Below are 17,809 nucleotides of genomic sequence, written 5' to 3' on the forward strand. Positions count from 1 at the left end.
GGCACGGCCCGGAGGCCTCAAGTGGAAAAGGGCCTCACAAAAATGAGATCTGATTGAGATTTTCGAGAATTCACCTGGTAGGGCCTCAGAAAAATCATTTGGCCCGGGGGCCCATGATGCTCTTAAGACGGCCCTGTCCAGCACTACTTCAGACATTAGTCGAGTCCATGCCACATCGTGTTGCAAAACTTCTGCGTGCTCGTGGGGGCCTTACACGATATTAGGCAGGTGAACCAGTTTTTTTGGCTCTTCAGTGCACATATATAACTGTGTATTCGTACCAAATTTCATTAAAATCTGTTCACTAGTTTTTCAGAAATTCGACATAATGTGCTCATTCTCTTAATTTTGCATATGAGTGTGTGTGTGTGTGTGTATATATATATATATATATATATATATATATACTGTATATAAAAGCTGTTATTAATAAAATAGCCCATGATCCTATTTCATTGATAAACCTAAAAACTTCTCTAAAAATCAAAAATATAGATGATACCAAGACATTTTTCCTCTATGGCGGACTCTAAACCTCTTCCCTATACCATTCTGATGTTAGATGCATCAAACACATCTTTTATTATGTGTTCTTGTTCACTGGCTCTATATTTGAGCATTCATGACACTAATTCTTTTACGCAACCTAAAATCATCAGGTAAGATTGTGTTTATAATACTCGTCTCCTTATAATTTAATTACATCACTCAACTAATTTTTTTTTCTGCTAAAATAAAGTGATAGTAACAGGGCATTTGGGTGTTGGAAAAATTGTATAGTAAACAATTAAATTAATGGGGGGGGGGGGGGTCATACATAGAGCATTCAAAGACATGAGTGAAAAGTACTTTTGTTTCGAAATATTGAACTGGTGAGAAAAACGAAAAGTTCCACATAACCTACTTTTATAAAAGAAATTACATTTTTTATTCACATAATAAATTTTTGTATTCACATAATAAATTTTTGTATTCACATAAAATGATAATGTATATGTTTAACTAAAAAATTAGTAATAAAAACGAACTTTTCCACAGAAAAAAAGAAACAGCTGAAAAAAACGTGTACAAAACATTTTTTTTTTTATCACAGACCTTAATTCAGACAAATGTACTGCTAACAGTAGTGGCATTTAACCTGTACATTAACTTCCATCCAATTAGCTCAGTCACATTTCAAGTATCAGATCTTACAATCACCTAATGAAAATTCAGTTTTCCAATCATCTGATGAAGATTGGATATATCGATCCTTCTGTGCAAACTACTATTAAGTTTTCTGATTGTACAATGAAAATTAGATGCTCCAACCGCTCGATGGGAAGTTCCACTAGATTTTTCCAGTTGTCTTAGGAAGACGATGTCCATCAGCCACTTGATGGGGTTTGCCAGTACTAGGTTTCCCGATTGTTGGATGGAGATTGGATACGCCAGTGACATGATGGGAACTACCACCAGGTTTCCCAGTTGTTAGATACAGATTTGATACATCAACCACATGATGGGAAGGGCTATTGATTTTTCCGGTTGTCTGAGGATGACTGGATTTGTCAGTAGCAAGTTCAGGAATTGAGCTATCAGTCACTGGTTGAGTGTTCGAGGAAGCTCCAAGAAGTCTAGTTACACTTTCTGAATGAGGTTGAGGCTGCTGAACAAAAAGTAAAAGTTTGGTGGTGGTGGGGGGGACAACAAAATTGAATATTTTAAAAATTTAGAAAGAAATTATAATCTTTAAAAAACATTTAATTCATAAAAAATTAAACACAGATGATCATATTGTCACCTTATAATTAAAGCCTCATACATCAACTTTTTTTTCAAAAATGACTTTTTAAGTGTTTTAAATTGAGAATATCATATGTTACCTATTACAGGTTTTGAAAAATAAATTGGCAAGGAACCCTCTTTTGTGTGTTATTCAATGGGACGTACATCCCATCTGTAAGTTAGAGTTTCACTGTTTTCTTGATAACAATGGCAAAACCGCGCATGCATGCACGCACACACACAAATAAACTTTCACCATTCTATACTTTATCTGTGTGATCGAATGCTTCATCTTTTTTTTTCAATCAATCATACTACTACGTAAAACACTTAAGATTTCTTGAATATTTGAAATCAGTTTTTACATTCTAACCAGTATATTCAAGAAATAGATCATCATCAAATGGAATATGGAATTCATAGGTTGAATGTGCCGTCTTAAGGCATGGGCCCACCCGGGCACGGCCCTGGGGGCCTCACAAAAATGAAATCTGGTTGAGATTTTCGAAAATTTGTTTGGTAGGGCCTCAGAAAAATCATTTGGCCCGGGGGCCCATGATGCTCTAAAGACGGCCCTCGATATAGGTCTTTAAAAATCAACACTACCATATTTCTTGGATTATCCATTGCAATGCTAACGTTTTTGAAAACATAATTTAAAGGAGAAGAAAAGCCAATGTAACACTGGCAAATAATAGATTTAATAACTTGATAACACTGACATATGTTTCGGCATTCATGAGAGCCATTTTTAAGGGGAAGGCAAAAAAGCTTTGTACTCCAATAAAAAACATGGTCAGAACAAGTGAGTAACCTGCTGAGTCATAGTTATTTGGTTCTGAACATGAGCATTTTCTAACAATTATTTGTTTATAGAATACGAGAAAACAGTGATTATGCAAATAGCTAATTTTATCCTGGAAAGGGTGCACCAGATGCATAGATGCGACACTTAAAGTGGAAAACTTTTTTTCACAGACTTTCCTTCTCTCTCATGTGAGTTATGCCCATGCGACGGATAGGCAAAGAATTATACTAATTATACCATATACTATTAATTAGGAGAAAAATATTTTGTAATCGTACAGAAATCAATTAATGTACATGAAAGAAGTCACAAAAAGTTCAACTGGTAAGTCATTCATCATTGCTCAATATAATGACTAATCACCATGATGGATTCCAGTCACCAGCCATGTGTAAGTGTTGTCTCATAGAAACTTTAGTATGCTAGAAAGGAGAGAGAGAGAGAGAGAGAGACAGATAAAGAACTTTCAAATAAGTGAAAAAAAGACTTAATGGAAAATTTTTTCCAATCTTTCCTTCAATATTAACGTAGGATGAATTCTTTCATTTATGAATGAAACCAAGGAAAACCAAAGTAGTAAGATGAACATTTTTTAATGGTTAAATCCAATGAGCCAGTATTCTCATTAAACAAACTATTAGATTTCAAAATGCACAAAAAACGTTTTGGCTCTGTGCTGAAATAAAATAGAAATGAAAGAGTTAATAAATTGAAATAAAAAAATTGGCTCAGGGAAAAGATGGGAAATCTGAAAACAGGACAAAACAGACAAAAACATGGAACACAAATGGAGAAACCGACAAGCGAATAAAATGTTTTGAAAAGGAAATAATAAGTGTAGTGGGATAAAGAAGCAAGCAATATGCCATTATGGAATAAACAATTTTGGAATAAATTTAAAAAGGATTAAGCAGAGAATATCAGACAAACAGCAAAATATTTCACTGTCAGCTGCTGAATAATTGAAAGCATGAATGAAACAAGAAAAGTCCGTCTCAAGCGCTGTTAAAAAGTGAATTTTTAAGGTATAAAGCTGGGTTGGGCATTTTGGCAGCAAAAGGGTATTTTTTGTTGAGAAAGTGGTGAAAAAACTGGTGGAAAAATGGCAAAAACAAGCAAAAATAGTTTTATGAAAAAAATAATTTGATTCAATGTCTATAACATGCAACTAAAACTTGAAATCATTGCAGCAATCAAGTTCATAATGTTGTAATGTGAAGTTATCTGGCGGAAAATGCATTTACAAATAAATTGAGATGCAGTCTATGCTTGTTATAATGACTCTGCGTTATAGCGATTATTCTATTAAAATGACTGTAGGAAAAGTCCCCAATGTTTTCATATAACGACCATCCCATATTTTTCCTTTCAATATAATGACCACCCGTTTTCCGAGATCATCGGGGTCATTATAACAATATACAATTCATTTGCATCAATTTTTTTTTTCAAATTACACTTAGACATAAATAAATGCGGGAATTACTGATTTGTTTTATGCTAGGCAAAAATCAATTTTTGTCAGAACGTTTTTTACTCTAGTTTCTTCCAGCTATGGCAAAAACTTACCAACCCCAATAATTATTGATTATTATACCAAAATTTGAGTTTGAAATTACTTCATTGCCATAATAAATGGAAAAATAAATGCGTAACAATGCCTTGTATGCATAGATGGGGAAAGAATCTATTTTTGTCAAGACAGTTTTTACTGTGGTTTTTCCACCTATGGAAAAAAACTTGTCAACCCTGATACAGCAAAATCTTGATATAATGATGCTGTGGATCAAGGAAAAAATTTTGCTGCAGAGGGATTTATTGTTATAATGAGCATCATTGTAGTGAGGTTTCACTGTACAGTAATACCCCAACTTACACTACCCAGAGTGCTGCGATTTTCCGCAAAAAATGCACATTTGTGAGATTAAAGGTAAAATTTTTTATTTGATCAGAACATTATGTTTAATGAAACTACAAAATGTTCAATTTGCACACAATTTTTGTAAGATGCAAAGATGAAAACTTTGCCAGGATTTTGAATGAAATCCTAAGGCTTGTTTGATATCTGCTATTTTCACAGAAGTCACAATTTTATACCCAAACTCCAATGCTCAGTTTAAAAAAAATAATTTGTTTAATGTATTGTTCTTTGATGACAATCCACCTGGTCTGCAACTTTCAATTAACTGCAACTTATGGCTGAAATTTGTTTCCTTGCCTTGAAGCACAAGCAGCTCATTTCTTTCGATTGATTGAGAAGTTATCAAAACATTCAAAGCATTTAACTTATGACTTTCATTTGCACTGATTTCAGAGTGCACATAGAGATTTTAATAGTCTTTATTACTTGACCGGATTGCAGTCACAATGCAAGTTAAATTTATGAAGCCCTCATAGAAGAGTACCATAGTATTATAGTCATAGTAAGAAAGAAAAAGACAGGTGTTCTTTCAATAATTTGTTCCCAATTAACTAACATCTAAATGTATTTAAATATGGCTGATATTACATAGTTGATATACTTGTAGTTAACTGGTTGGAAATTGGTTTTGCTAAGGAAAACTGCACCCTGACTTATGCAGATGTTGCTGGTCCCACCTACGGCATAACTCTTTCGGGATATCACTACTTTGTTTATTTTAGAAAGAATTAGTTTACTTTGGATAAAATTTGTTGCTTTCATAGCAAACACAATTCTATGAATGATATTATTTCAATTTTTTCTCCAGCAAAGGCAAAAATTCACCAACTGGAAAATGTATTAATTCTTATACTAAAGTTTGTGTTCAAAGCTATCTTGTCTGCATTTAGAAGAATTAAATGCACAATAATGCTTCAAATGCATAAATGAGGGAAAAATAAATTTTTGCCAGGAAGGTTTTTTCCACCTATGGCAAAAACTCACCCACTCTGGTATAAATTATTGCAATTCATCTTGGACAGTTATACTTTACCCTGTACAGCAAAAAAGCTCCCCCACACTTTTTACCTCACTCTAAAACATTGCTATTAAATGGATGACTATGACCAGGTAGTTTGGGCAGTCTAAGAAATTCACAGTTTTGTTCTTTCGTAAATGTTTGAATGGAAAATTTCACAATTATTAAACTGCAATAAATTTTGCAAAGCTTGGGTGTTTATCACCAATAAGAAAGAATCATTTTTAATCAAAACATTTTCTTTGTAAAGTGAAAAATATGTTTTTTTGGGGTATTTAAAAAGTTTTACAGATAAGCGCATTTCTATGCCATAAATCAGATATTGTAGGTGTTTGTGAATTAGACATCATATTGAGGAATTTTTTTTACTGATTAAATTATTCTTGTTTGAAATGTGTTAATGGTATTGCCAATATTTTGTTTTAAAAGCACAAAATCTTAGATCAATGTAACAATTAACATTGAAATACTACTAATTTGTAATTATTACGGGAAACTAATTCATTCATTAGAGTGAATTTAAACTCAGACACAGTACATATTCTTACAAACAATACAAAAAAAAAACACACCTTGTAAAGATGAATTTTAAATTTTAAAAAGTACTCACAGAGTTAATTCCAACTGCTATTTCATCATTATCAACTACAATGCTTTCATATTTTCTTGATTTGTAGTAACTTCCCTTCTTCACAAGATTCAGTACTATAATATCACATAGAACCCTTTGCTAGGGAAGGGGTTGGAAGGACAAAGATATACAATGAGAAAGGGATGCATGTACAAAAAAAATTAATGCAGTGCTTTTCCAACTTATGAAAAAAGATGCAAGAAATAAAAAGGAATCCAACATAAACTGAAATGATCCGATAGAAGATTGTTATTTGATGAAACTGACTAATTCAATTTTTGGTTACTAACGTACAGCAGAATCTCAAAGGTTTGAGGTCCCGTGTAATTCAAGGCACTGAAATTTTTTGAATTTCTTTTTCCAAAAGCTTTCTCATTAATTTTTACCAAGAACACAACTCGTTTAATTTTTCCCACGAATGTGAGTAATTTCAATTTATAAATAACTTGGCAACCCCAGTCTGAAATGGATCAGATATCAGATTATATAATTAAGAGACACTGATGATTAGGAAAAAAAATTTGATCATTGATTTTTTTGTTAATCTGAGTTGGTCTTGATCTGATTCATTTTGGACTTTGTACAAGGTCGCAACTAGGGGGAAGCAAGCAGGTCTGGTGCCCCAGGCACCAGAATAGAGGGGGTGCCAAATTCACCCTTGAACTGCTCCTTCTATATTACACTGGAGTGTCAAAATGCTGGCTCGATTCGGCTGACAAAGTATCTAGTTGTGGCCCTGACTATACACACAGTAGACGCTCGATATAACATCCCCCCTTTGTGTTGACCAAAATGGGCGTTATATTGGGAGGGCTGTTATATAAAAAGTAAAACATATGATAGTCATTCTATAAAAACGTTTGGGACTTATACTACTAGTCGTTGTAATGGAATGGTCACTATAACATGGGGTTGTTATAATGAGTGTCAACTGTATTTCCTACAATACATTTATCATGACCTTCCAATACTGTAAATGAAATTTATATACGAAAGGCTTTGAACAAAGTATTCAGTATGAACCAAAGGTTATAATCCAAGGATGATTTCACTCTTCACCATCCATATGAAGGTTTTTAATAGCTGGTTGATACGAAGATGAATTTTAAGAAAGAGAAAAATAAACTGCCCTTGTGGAGGAATTGAACCCACGTCCTCTCGCTTGCCGGGTGAGCCCCCTGGACCTCTAGACTACAAAGGCTACGATTCTAAATATTTTCTTAGAGCTCATGTGATTCCTCGTGTAAAAAAAATTAATACTACTACTGACAAAATAGTTTTTACTGCTATACAACTACAAACTCAGTGCTGACCATGTTTTCTCTCTAGGAGCATAAGAGAAGTAACAAACCATTATAAAGGGATAAACATGCATTAACACACATGCAGGTTTCATGTTCATATGATGCTGCTGTTTTCTATATTAGAAGTGGAAATGACAGATGCCTGAATTTTCATCTTTTGTAAGTATTAGAACTGAAAATTTTCAATGAAACAATCTAACTAAGAAAAAATGAAGATGAAGGAAATGAAACAAAGAAGAGGTCGTTCTCAAGGGGAACCTCCTCCCCAATTGTTCAATAAGAAAAATGTTTCCAACGATGGTAAATCAAAAAATGACAGTTTATCATCCATTTCCTCGACATTTTACAAGACAAGCTTTTGAAGTCAAAAGCATAAAACCGCAAAACCAGGAAAAACATGAAATTACAGCAAAAATCAAGAAAAACCTGAAGATGAAAACCACTAGAAAAATGGATATGTGAAATAGTCATGTATATTTTATATGATCCTTTCAGGCCCTGGCCACAAATGTGTGGGTTACTTTTTTCTCACTGTATAATTTTTTCTTTGACCTTAGGGAATTATACCATGACTTAAAGGATTGTGTAAGTTTTGAGTTAGCAATATGGTGAATATGAACTTTGGGAGCTTTCATCAGAGGCAGCACTTAAAGATAATTTTCAGGTTTTTTTGTGAAGATGAATATACCCTACATCATCTTGGTTGAAAAAATTTGAACGAAGTGAATTATTTCTTCAAAAAAAAAAAAAAAAAAATCTGAAAAAATAAAGATTTGCTAACATTTGTTTTTAATGCATTTTTTTGAGTATCAAAAATGCTAAAACATTTTGAAAATTCTAAAAAATGAATGCTCGGGTCTTGAAGATATATTACTTTCATATACAGGGTGTCCCATCAAGACTGCACAAACTCTGCATAGCCAGATTCCTTGCCTGGAGTACATAAAAAATGCCAAAAGAACTGTATATGTATGACTCATAGTTTTCGAGAAAGACACAACAGAAAAGTGACATCATATCCGGTGCAAGAAAAATACTTTATTGGAAACATGAACATCTATATTTGCATGTTTACATAAGATGATGTTCAAAATGTCCACCACGCATATCAAGGCATGCATGCATGCGGCGTTGAATGACGTCAAGCAGTCGTTTGATATAGCACCGGATATAATGTCATAGTTTTGCATTTTTCTCAAAACTGGGTAGTACAGGTACAGTTCTTTGGGCACTTTTTATGTATTCAAAGCGAAGAATCTGGCTGTGCAGAGAGTAGGTGGTGCCTAAAGTGTTAGGTAATTTAGACATTATCAAAGTACAGAGGAACTTCGGTTAACGAGCTTAACCCGTTCTGCCAATGTGCTTGTTATCCGAACAGCTTGTTATTCAAATCAAACTTCTTTTAGGAAATAATGAAAACTTGCATAATTTGTTCCACAATTATTCATTCACATAAAAATTACTAATAAAAATAGCATTCAATCAATTAAACACAATAATAAAATATAATACAATGAAATAAATATAATGTAAATAATGCCATAAATAAACATACAATACGATAATGTTTACAAACATTATTGACTATATTAACTTACTCTAAATGACGGGGAAATGAGGACTATCATTTTAGGACTCACTGTTGTCTGCAAACTTATTCTTTTTGTGTGACTTTCGAAAAGAGTCTTATCCAATGACACTATTGCTTTTGCATCCTTTTTAGGATTTCTGGGAAATGGAATCCGCCTACAGTTTTCTCCAAGCAGAACTTGAAGAAAACTTCATGCGCATGTATGCATGGCTATAATGCTACATCTAGTTTCATATGGTAAATATTTACACTCACACGTGTTTTAATTTTCCGAGTGAGGAACGCTTACCGGAGACTAGGGGAGAATATTATCTGAAATTCCATAACACGTATGTGAGCGAAAGCAAAAAACCCTCAGTTCAGTTGTGATAACATGAAAATAAATGAACAAAGCGCAAAATTTTCCTTGTAATGTGAATCATCACTCGTTAACCGAATCTAAATTTCTTCAAAATTTTTGCTCGTTATACAAATTGCTTGTTAACCGAAGTTCCACTGTAACAAACTCTTGAATGCATCATACATGCATCATTTAAGACAATTGGACAAGCATATCGCTACCCATACCAAACAGTTAGTAAACCAACCTCTTTGTGAGAGATGTGGCAGAAAGGCTTTCTGAATCAGACAATTAGGGGGGGGGGGCCCTTTTTAACCATGAAATGACTAAATGTGACAAAAATGATCAAAGGTTTTCACACATACATGAACTTAAACCTTAAAACTTACCACAACAAGGAGACCTACACCAGCACCCAAGTGTATTAGTAATGGAATAATCCTGAACTGCCCAGCTTGTCCTTGAACGGAGATGGCGAATTTTAAGCCATATACTTTGTGCAGTGTCCGCGTCTCATCATTGAAATAATCGGCATACCTATAACACACACATGATATTTATGGACTAAATTTTTATACTTTAAGTAGGTAAAATAAATACTTAAATTCATTCATTTGGACTATTTGATGCATTTTGATTATTTACTTAATTTTTTTTTTGATTTTTTTGACTACTGCTTAATTGATTTTGGACTATTTCCTACTGTGCATTCATTACGATCTTCCAAAACTGTAAATGAAATTTATATAGGAAAGGCTTTGAATAAAGCATTTAGTATGTGAACCCAAGTCTTTAAAATAAGTATTCAGCATAAAACACACTCATACTTTGATAAACATATAATCTTGAAAAGTTATTGTTTGAGACTGCACAGGAACAATTTACAGTTTATCTTAATAAGAAAAGCAGCTGGAATTAGAAACTCTGAAATTTATCCATGATAAGTTGTGAAAAGGACTTTCAAACAATAAATGATAGTTAATAAGTAAAATAAATATTTAAAATTGTAAATAATTTAAATAGAATAATGTAAAGATAACAATTTACTCAAAATACTGGTGTAGTTCTGAGCTGTTTACAGCTTTGACTATACATCCGAAAACTATGAAACTTAAGGATTGTCTTAATGAAGAGATAGAGAGAGCTTGTAAGCCAGAAAACCTCCAGAGATTTTTTAAGACAGAAAATCTCTGCATAGCTGGTGGTACAGAAAATCAATATTTCACTAAAACAATTTCACCAGCAGAGCATGTGCTTGCAAGTTCAACATTATACTCTTCAGTGAAGAAATACAAATGGAAATGGCTATGAGATTGGGAGATTTTTAGATACCCTGCTATGAGGTTTGAGAAGTTTGGTTGAATTTTTGCCACAAAATTAACACTACAATTCGCATAGAAAACACCTCAAATGAATGTTGGAAATGACTTTTTTTCGTCTAAATTTCTTTCTTGTCCTTTTATTAAAAGATTCCCAAAGCTTCATAGCAGTTTTCTGATGGGCAGTTGAGACTAGACTGCTCATTGCAGACAAACTTCAAAGGAATAAATATAAAAAAAGATTCCTTGCTGACTTATCCTATGAGAATTTTAATATCGCATTGGTTACTTCATGCACCTTATCCGTTAGTCAAAAAAATCTATTTTTGTTACATTGAAAATTCAGTTCCCTATGAATTGATGCAGCTGAATTTTAGATCAAAAACACTTTTATTCCTAAAACTCATCAAGCTGAGGTAAAAAAAAAAAGAAGCAATTTTAGCAATTTAAAAAGAATTAAAAATCACCTGAAATTCCAGCCTTTTCCTAATTTTACTTTGGGATCATCCAATTCAATAAAGTTATAAACTGGAAAACAATATTCTTTACTCCAGTCTAAGTCACAGTTCCAAGATATACGAATTTCTATTACAGCACCCTGTTTTGAGGAGAAAAACTTTATTTTTAATGAAAAGAAGGAACAACTAAATAAGGTATGTCAGAATACAGTCAAACCTTGAACTTGCTTAATGAAGAGAATTCTTGGTCCCATCATTCTCTATGGTGATATAATGTGGAAAAATATACTTAACATCAACCTGTTCAATGGAAGATTGCATAATGTGTAAGGATTTGTCAATCTGATTAAAATAATATGCTTTGTAGAAAAATTCCAGGAAGACAAGGATTGGGTGAATGTAGTTAATATGGTAGACAACAGGCAAGACGGTCATTGGAGAGAGAGTTGTGGGGGGGGGGGGTGAGCAGAGCATACACTCTCAACCTTTGAATTGGCACATTGTTGCTTGTTTTCAAAGAAACTGTTGTAACAATTTAAGATCATAGATGGCACTGTGGCAGGATCAGATGATGAACCTGAAGCCGACTTTCAACTCAATGTTTTGGGAAATCAAGCTTTGGAAGCTCTAGAAAACACTTATAGGAACTTTTTAATAGACCAAGAGAATGCTTCCTTCATTCTGAATTATTTGGATGAAATTGAAAAGTTTCTGCAACTGTGTACTACAAAGAAAATAAAACAGCGGACTATCACAGACCTTTTCAAAAAATAATTGAATGCTGCTAGTAATTTTTCATTTTAAAAATTATGCAAAAACAGTGTTTCAAAAAAAAAAACACTTGATCAATTCAGTGTATTACATATGTATAAACTGACACTGTATTAAATTTAAGACTAAAGCAAATGGGATGTTAAAAATTATTTTTCTGTCACTCTTATCGGTTAACATGAAAAATTTGGTGGAATCTTGAGTTTCACATTAACAAGGTTCGACTGTACAAGCCTAAAAATAAATATAAAAACTTATCACACCATTGCATACTTCTTTTTTAAAAAATTTCCAAATCAATTTTCTTTGAAATTTACCACAAATATTGGAAATATTTTTAAAAAATCTGACTGCCGAAAAGCTTTATTTTCTTTTCTTTGTTCTCTATCATTCATATGGGCAAGCAGCATTGAAGTCAATAGAACTAAAAAATGCCTACACTTAAATTTTAAGTAACATTGGTATTTTTTCGTAAGAATCCAAACTGTTCCACTTCTACAGGGTGGCCCAGTGGATTTTTGAAAAAAATCTAATAGATGGCACTAAGTGCAAGCAAGACCAAAACTGGTGTGCATGATCATTAGAGCAGGCAATTGTATATATGTGTGTTTCATTAGTAAACAGCGAGTTTATGTGTGTTGTTCAGTTGTGAACAACAAGTGAAAATGAATAAATATTCAACAGATGTTTGAACGTTTATTTCGTCTCAAATGGCCAGTTCAACCAGCATGGCAGGAGAAAAGTTTCACAATAAGAAATACACAAAAAATCCTGAACTGAAAGCTGCCATTACAACTGCTATTGACACGATTGGATTCCAAAACTACCTCACTGTTGTCCTTGTTAAAGAAGGCGGTCACTTCAAACCTCTTTATCATCAATTGCTCATTTTCTAATTTCAATATGCATCATTAAAATCTTTTCATGACTTGTTTTTAATTTTTGATCTGTTTCAAACATTACCCACTGAGCCACTCTGTATAAGGCTCAAACATTTATGCTCGCTTGGGGTACTACAGTACTAAAATGTTGTTATTGCACCAAACAACAAAAATGGTTCACTAAATAACCAAGAATGCGAACTATAGTTTGCTTAGGGCGGTATTCACTGACATGGTTTAAACTATAGTCACAATTTTTTGATAAGAGATCAACACGGATTGGTTAAATTCAGGCTTTTAACCAATCTATGTTGATCTCTTATCCAAAAATTGTGTGGCCACAGTTTAAACCCTGTCGGTGAATATGGCCCTTAATTCATCAGTATCTGGATCAGTGTATTTGGGGATTACAAAAACTCGGCTAGTATAATAAGAAAACAATTTTGCTGATAAAAAAATTCTTGAAATTAATGCTTTTGTAATGGAGGTACTGCAGTAATTTATGTGTCCTACCCCTCCCCCAGTCTTCTTGGGTTAAGGTTTGCCATTGCCATATGAAATAAAATATGTATAGGAAATTTGGCATAACAAACAGAACATTTAATCATGTCAGGAGATTTTCTATAGCAGTGTTTGACCATGTCTAAAAAGATTTGAAGGTTATATTTATGGTTTTCATGCAGGCATACTATTAAGTTATGGAATGAAAGTTTCAACATATCCAACGTTGAGATGAAATCATTGTGAGCATGCAGTTAAATACAGTAATATATGTAATGGTGATGGTACTTGAATATCGCAAATTTTAACTTCTGTTTTAAAGCAAAGCTCAATCACCATCAGTGACACAGTATATCAAACGTCCAAAAATTTAATTCATGCATCCCACAGGACAACAATTTCTGCTTGGTGAGGACCTGGGATTTTTCATCTCTGAGTTCTAAGTACCAAGGAAAGTTTTAATAGGATGAGACTTCAAATCATTTAGAAAATATTTGGGTGAATAATTTCATTTTTGCATGGAAATAAAGAACGTTGAATAAAAATTATTCTTATACGTAAAAATTATTCTTATACGTAAAAATTATTCTTATACGTAAAAATTATTCTTATATGTAAGATAAGAATACTTAAAAGAATAAGAAGAATTCTTATATGTAAGATAAGAATTATTCTTATATGTAAGAAGGTGCATTCCATAAGAAATAAGAGTGAAATCAAGAAATATAGGTACAGCAAAAAATAATTTATTCTTTTCAAAATATCTTCCCTCAGATGATATGAACTGGTCCCATCAAGTCACCTCTCAAAGCAAGTAGGAGAAAACTTTTTTGGAAGCTGAAATAATGTCATCTGTATTAAATTTTCTGCCACAGAGTTTCTCCTTCAACATCGGGAACAGTCAAGTATCACATAGTGCAAGATCCAGACTGTAAGAAAGTTAAGGCATGATATTAATGTTGCATTCACTAAGATATTGCTAAACAGAAGTAGCTACATACATGCAGGCAGGAGTTATCATGATTTAGCATCAAATTTCCTACCAGCTCAGACTCCTTTCTCGATTGTTCGGCTGCAAACTTTTCAAAAATGAAACATAGTATGTGAATGCAATATTTAAATCATGCCACAATCCTGTTCCACTCTGGATCTTACACCATGGAATTTCTGGCTGGTTTCAATGTTAAAGGACAAGCTCTTGACAGAAAATTTTTGATGAAGATGCTGATGTTATTTTAACTGTGCAGGGTTCACTGAGACAGCTTCTAGAAAAAGTTTTCTCTACTTGCTTTGAAAGGTGGATTGAAAAATGGGACCATTGCATTTCATTTGAAGAAAAATATTTTGAAAAAGAAATAAATTATTTTTGCTGTACCTATATTCCTTGATTTTTTTATGATTTTACCCTCAGTTCTTATAAAACACACCTTGTGTATGCAAGAAATGTGTCCTTAGCTCATTCAAAAAAACAAACAGAGTGCAGCTTACTTTTAAAGCAAGTTCAGCATATGGCTTTGATGATGCAGCTGCAACAATATCACCAACTTTGAAAACGGGACAATCATTGTACCTAACAGGATCATAACGGCAATTTTGTAGATAAAATTTATATCTTTCTTCTCTGATGTTTCTCCTTTTTTGGATAAGCAAACAAATACATTTTAAAACTGTCTCTCAGTAAAGAACATGAGGAAAAAGAAAATAAAAACCAATATGTGAGCTTTTAAAGGTTTTTTGGGATGGTATATCATTAAAAAAAATAAGAAGTGAGAATTTTTGATTAGTTTTTTGGATTCCATTGGAGAAAACTGAAAGAATAGTAGAGTTATCTATACACTCAAGAGTATTATCTCCTGAAAAAAAATCAAATGGTTCTGTGATGCTTCTTGCATTTAATTTTCATTTTACCTCATTTTTATAGGTGTTTTTCCGTACTTGTTACAGGCTGACACTCAACTTTGGGTAGGCAACATATAAAATGGGTTTATAAATCAAGTTCGTTATGGTGCAGTAACTTCTGTGAACCTCTAAGCAAAAATATAATTGCAAGGTATAAAATGTGTGTTGTGTGTTACTCCCAGGTTAAATTCTGCCAATAGATTTACCAAGGATTGAATACTTCATAGCAGAAACAGCATTCACTACATACTATGCATCACAGCAAGGCTTGGCAAGAATAGGGACTCTGTACGTTTCTGCCTCAATTATTAAAATTATTGGTTTTATTATTGTTATTATATCTTAGATTCCTTATCTTCAAATCTCACCGATTGGGAATTCTCATTGACGAGTGGCTTAGGTTTTCTGAACATTGTTCCACTGTGGTCAAAAAAGCAAACAGAATACTCGGTTTTGATTCTTAAAAAAAGTATGCTTGCGTTCTCCCAGTTATCCTTCCACTTTTCTCACACTCAATTCATTCTGGCCTAGATGGAGTATGTCGTACGGTTACCCTATATCAAGAATATAGACTTGGCTGAAGGGATGCAAAAAAGAGCCACTAGAGCACTGGCGGGTATTCAAGGCTTGAGCTATAAAGAAAGACTCGATTCGTTGAATATGCTTTCTCTGGAACAATGTGGGTGTCATGGAGATAAGACTGTAGTATTTAAGACTTTCAAAAGGATTGATATAATGGGTCATGAAATATTGTTATGCTATAAAATGCTTCAACTCTGGGTCACCAGTATAGATAATTAGGGATAGTTCTAAGTTGTTGTGTGGCAGAGAGTTTTTTACCAACATGGTTGTAAATGCATAGAATAGCTTATCTTGCCGCTGTGGTGGTCGAGTGGTTATAGTGACGGACTCGCGATGCGAGGAATGGCTCGGGGATCCGTAATGTTCTTGAGTCGGCCACCTCGTTGGGCGGTTTGCCTGTTGTGGCGTTGTATTTGTATTCTGACGTTGTGAATTCCCCGATAGACACCTTAAAGAGGAAATATAAGATGGGGAGTAATTGAGAAGCTATCCATATTTAAAGAATGACAATATTTCTATGGGCAGATAATTTTAGTTGTTTAGTTACTTTATTCTGGCTTATTATTTTTGGGTAGCTGTATTTAGACTAACTACAAAAACCATAATTAAAGGCTTTTTTCTAACACTATTTTTTCCCCTTTTCTTTTTCCAGCTTGTTGGGCAATTTACCTGCTGTGGTTTCTAATTTTGTATTTGCCATAACTATTAAATGTGCTGTAATTTTTCTTTTTTGGCCAAGGCAGATATTTCAAACAGAAAAATACAATTTTTTTCTTAAGTTTCCTTGTTAAATCAAAGACATTGAGTAAAATTACAGAATTGTAATACTAATTATATAAATTAACACTGTAACAAACAATATACATTAGTTTCCTTGCTAAATGCAGGCTTTTTATAAGTAGGTTCTACTGCATAATCCTGATTAATTACACTGGGCAAACAAAGTTTCAAAAAATTTCTGTTTCCGAGATGAAAACAAAATTTCAAAAAATTTCTGCTTCCGAGATGAAAACAGCCATTTCCTAATTATTCAATGTGCTAAATATAAATATGACAAAGAAAAAGCTGAATTGGCTATTGTTTCTTTGTATTGTGTATGCATTATTGAGAAAAAATGTAAGTATGTTAATATTACACTGCTAAAAAAACCTTTTCTTTCACGTTCTTAAGGAAATTTGAATGGTTTAGGGTATATTGGGTCTGCTGTTTCTGAATCTGGCATAAGTTTTGTCAGATTGGCTCCAGTTTTTAAGATAAAGGGAAAATTAAATTTCAACGACAATACAGAAGTAGCATACAAATAACATTGAAATTGCATTATAAATAAATACAGTAAATCATTGGCAAAGATATTTCAGTGATTTTAGAGTTATGTTGGGGCACTAATTCCAAATCTGGCATTGGTTTTGTCAGATTAGCTCTAGTTTTTGAGATAAAGGGAAAATTAAATTTCATTAGTAATATATAAACAGCATATAAATCACATTGTTGAGAGTATGCATTATCCCAAAAACTAGAGCCAATTCGGAAAAACCAATGCTAGATTCGGAATTAGAGCCCCAACATAATCCTAAAATCACAGAATTATCTTTGGTAATCATTTACTATTTTTGTTTATAATGTGCTGCTTATGCTATTGAAATTTAATGTTCACTTTATCTCAAAAACTAGAACCAATCTGGCAAAACCAATGCCAGATTTGGAATCAGCAGCCCCAATATACCCTAAAATCACAGAAATATCTTTGATAGCAAAATCAGTGTTGAGCAATGTTATGTCGGATTTTACAAAGGGAACTGACGTGACTAGTGCAGGATGAAGGATGAAGCAATCCCTCATCAGTATTGATATCTGGCAGGTGCTATCTGAACTAGAAAGGATGGTAGGAAAATTCCTTGATTTACACAATGACTCATGAATTGAAGCAGAAAGAAAAGCATAATAAGTACCACATATATATATATATATATATATATATATATATATATATATATATATATGGTACTGGTATGGTATTG

The 17,809-nt window shown here is 33.1% G+C and overlaps 1 protein-coding gene across 6 annotated transcripts in view; it reads right to left on the reverse strand.

Moving 5' to 3' along the window:
* Positions 1 to 891: 891 nt before the first annotated feature.
* LOC149089952 (P2X purinoceptor 4-like) overlaps positions 892 to 17,809 on the reverse strand; it is a 34,491-nt gene continuing 17,573 nt past the window's right edge. The window contains exons 7-12 of one of the 6 annotated variants that reach the window (XM_089231355.1): positions 14,799 to 14,943; positions 11,167 to 11,297; positions 9,770 to 9,917; positions 6,125 to 6,244; positions 2,939 to 2,997; positions 892 to 1,645 (exon numbers count right to left, since the gene is read on the reverse strand). In XM_089231355.1, the coding sequence (XP_089087481.1) occupies positions 1,621 to 1,645; positions 2,939 to 2,997; positions 6,125 to 6,244; positions 9,770 to 9,917; positions 11,167 to 11,297; positions 14,799 to 14,943 (628 nt within the window). In that variant the 3' untranslated portion in view covers positions 892 to 1,620. Of the gene's footprint in view, positions 1,649 to 2,938; positions 2,998 to 6,124; positions 6,245 to 9,769; positions 9,918 to 11,166; positions 11,298 to 14,798; positions 14,944 to 17,809 lie in introns of all 6 variants that reach the window. The other 5 variants (XM_089231346.1, XM_089231338.1, XM_089231329.1 and 2 more) reach the window with 5 other exon arrangements.

Source organism: Pholcus phalangioides, unplaced genomic scaffold, assembly GCF_987345545.1.
Source record: "Pholcus phalangioides strain wild (caught in Gottingen) unplaced genomic scaffold, Ppha-v1.0 ptg000001l_1, whole genome shotgun sequence".
Taxonomy (NCBI): Eukaryota; Metazoa; Arthropoda; class Arachnida; order Araneae; family Pholcidae; genus Pholcus; species Pholcus phalangioides.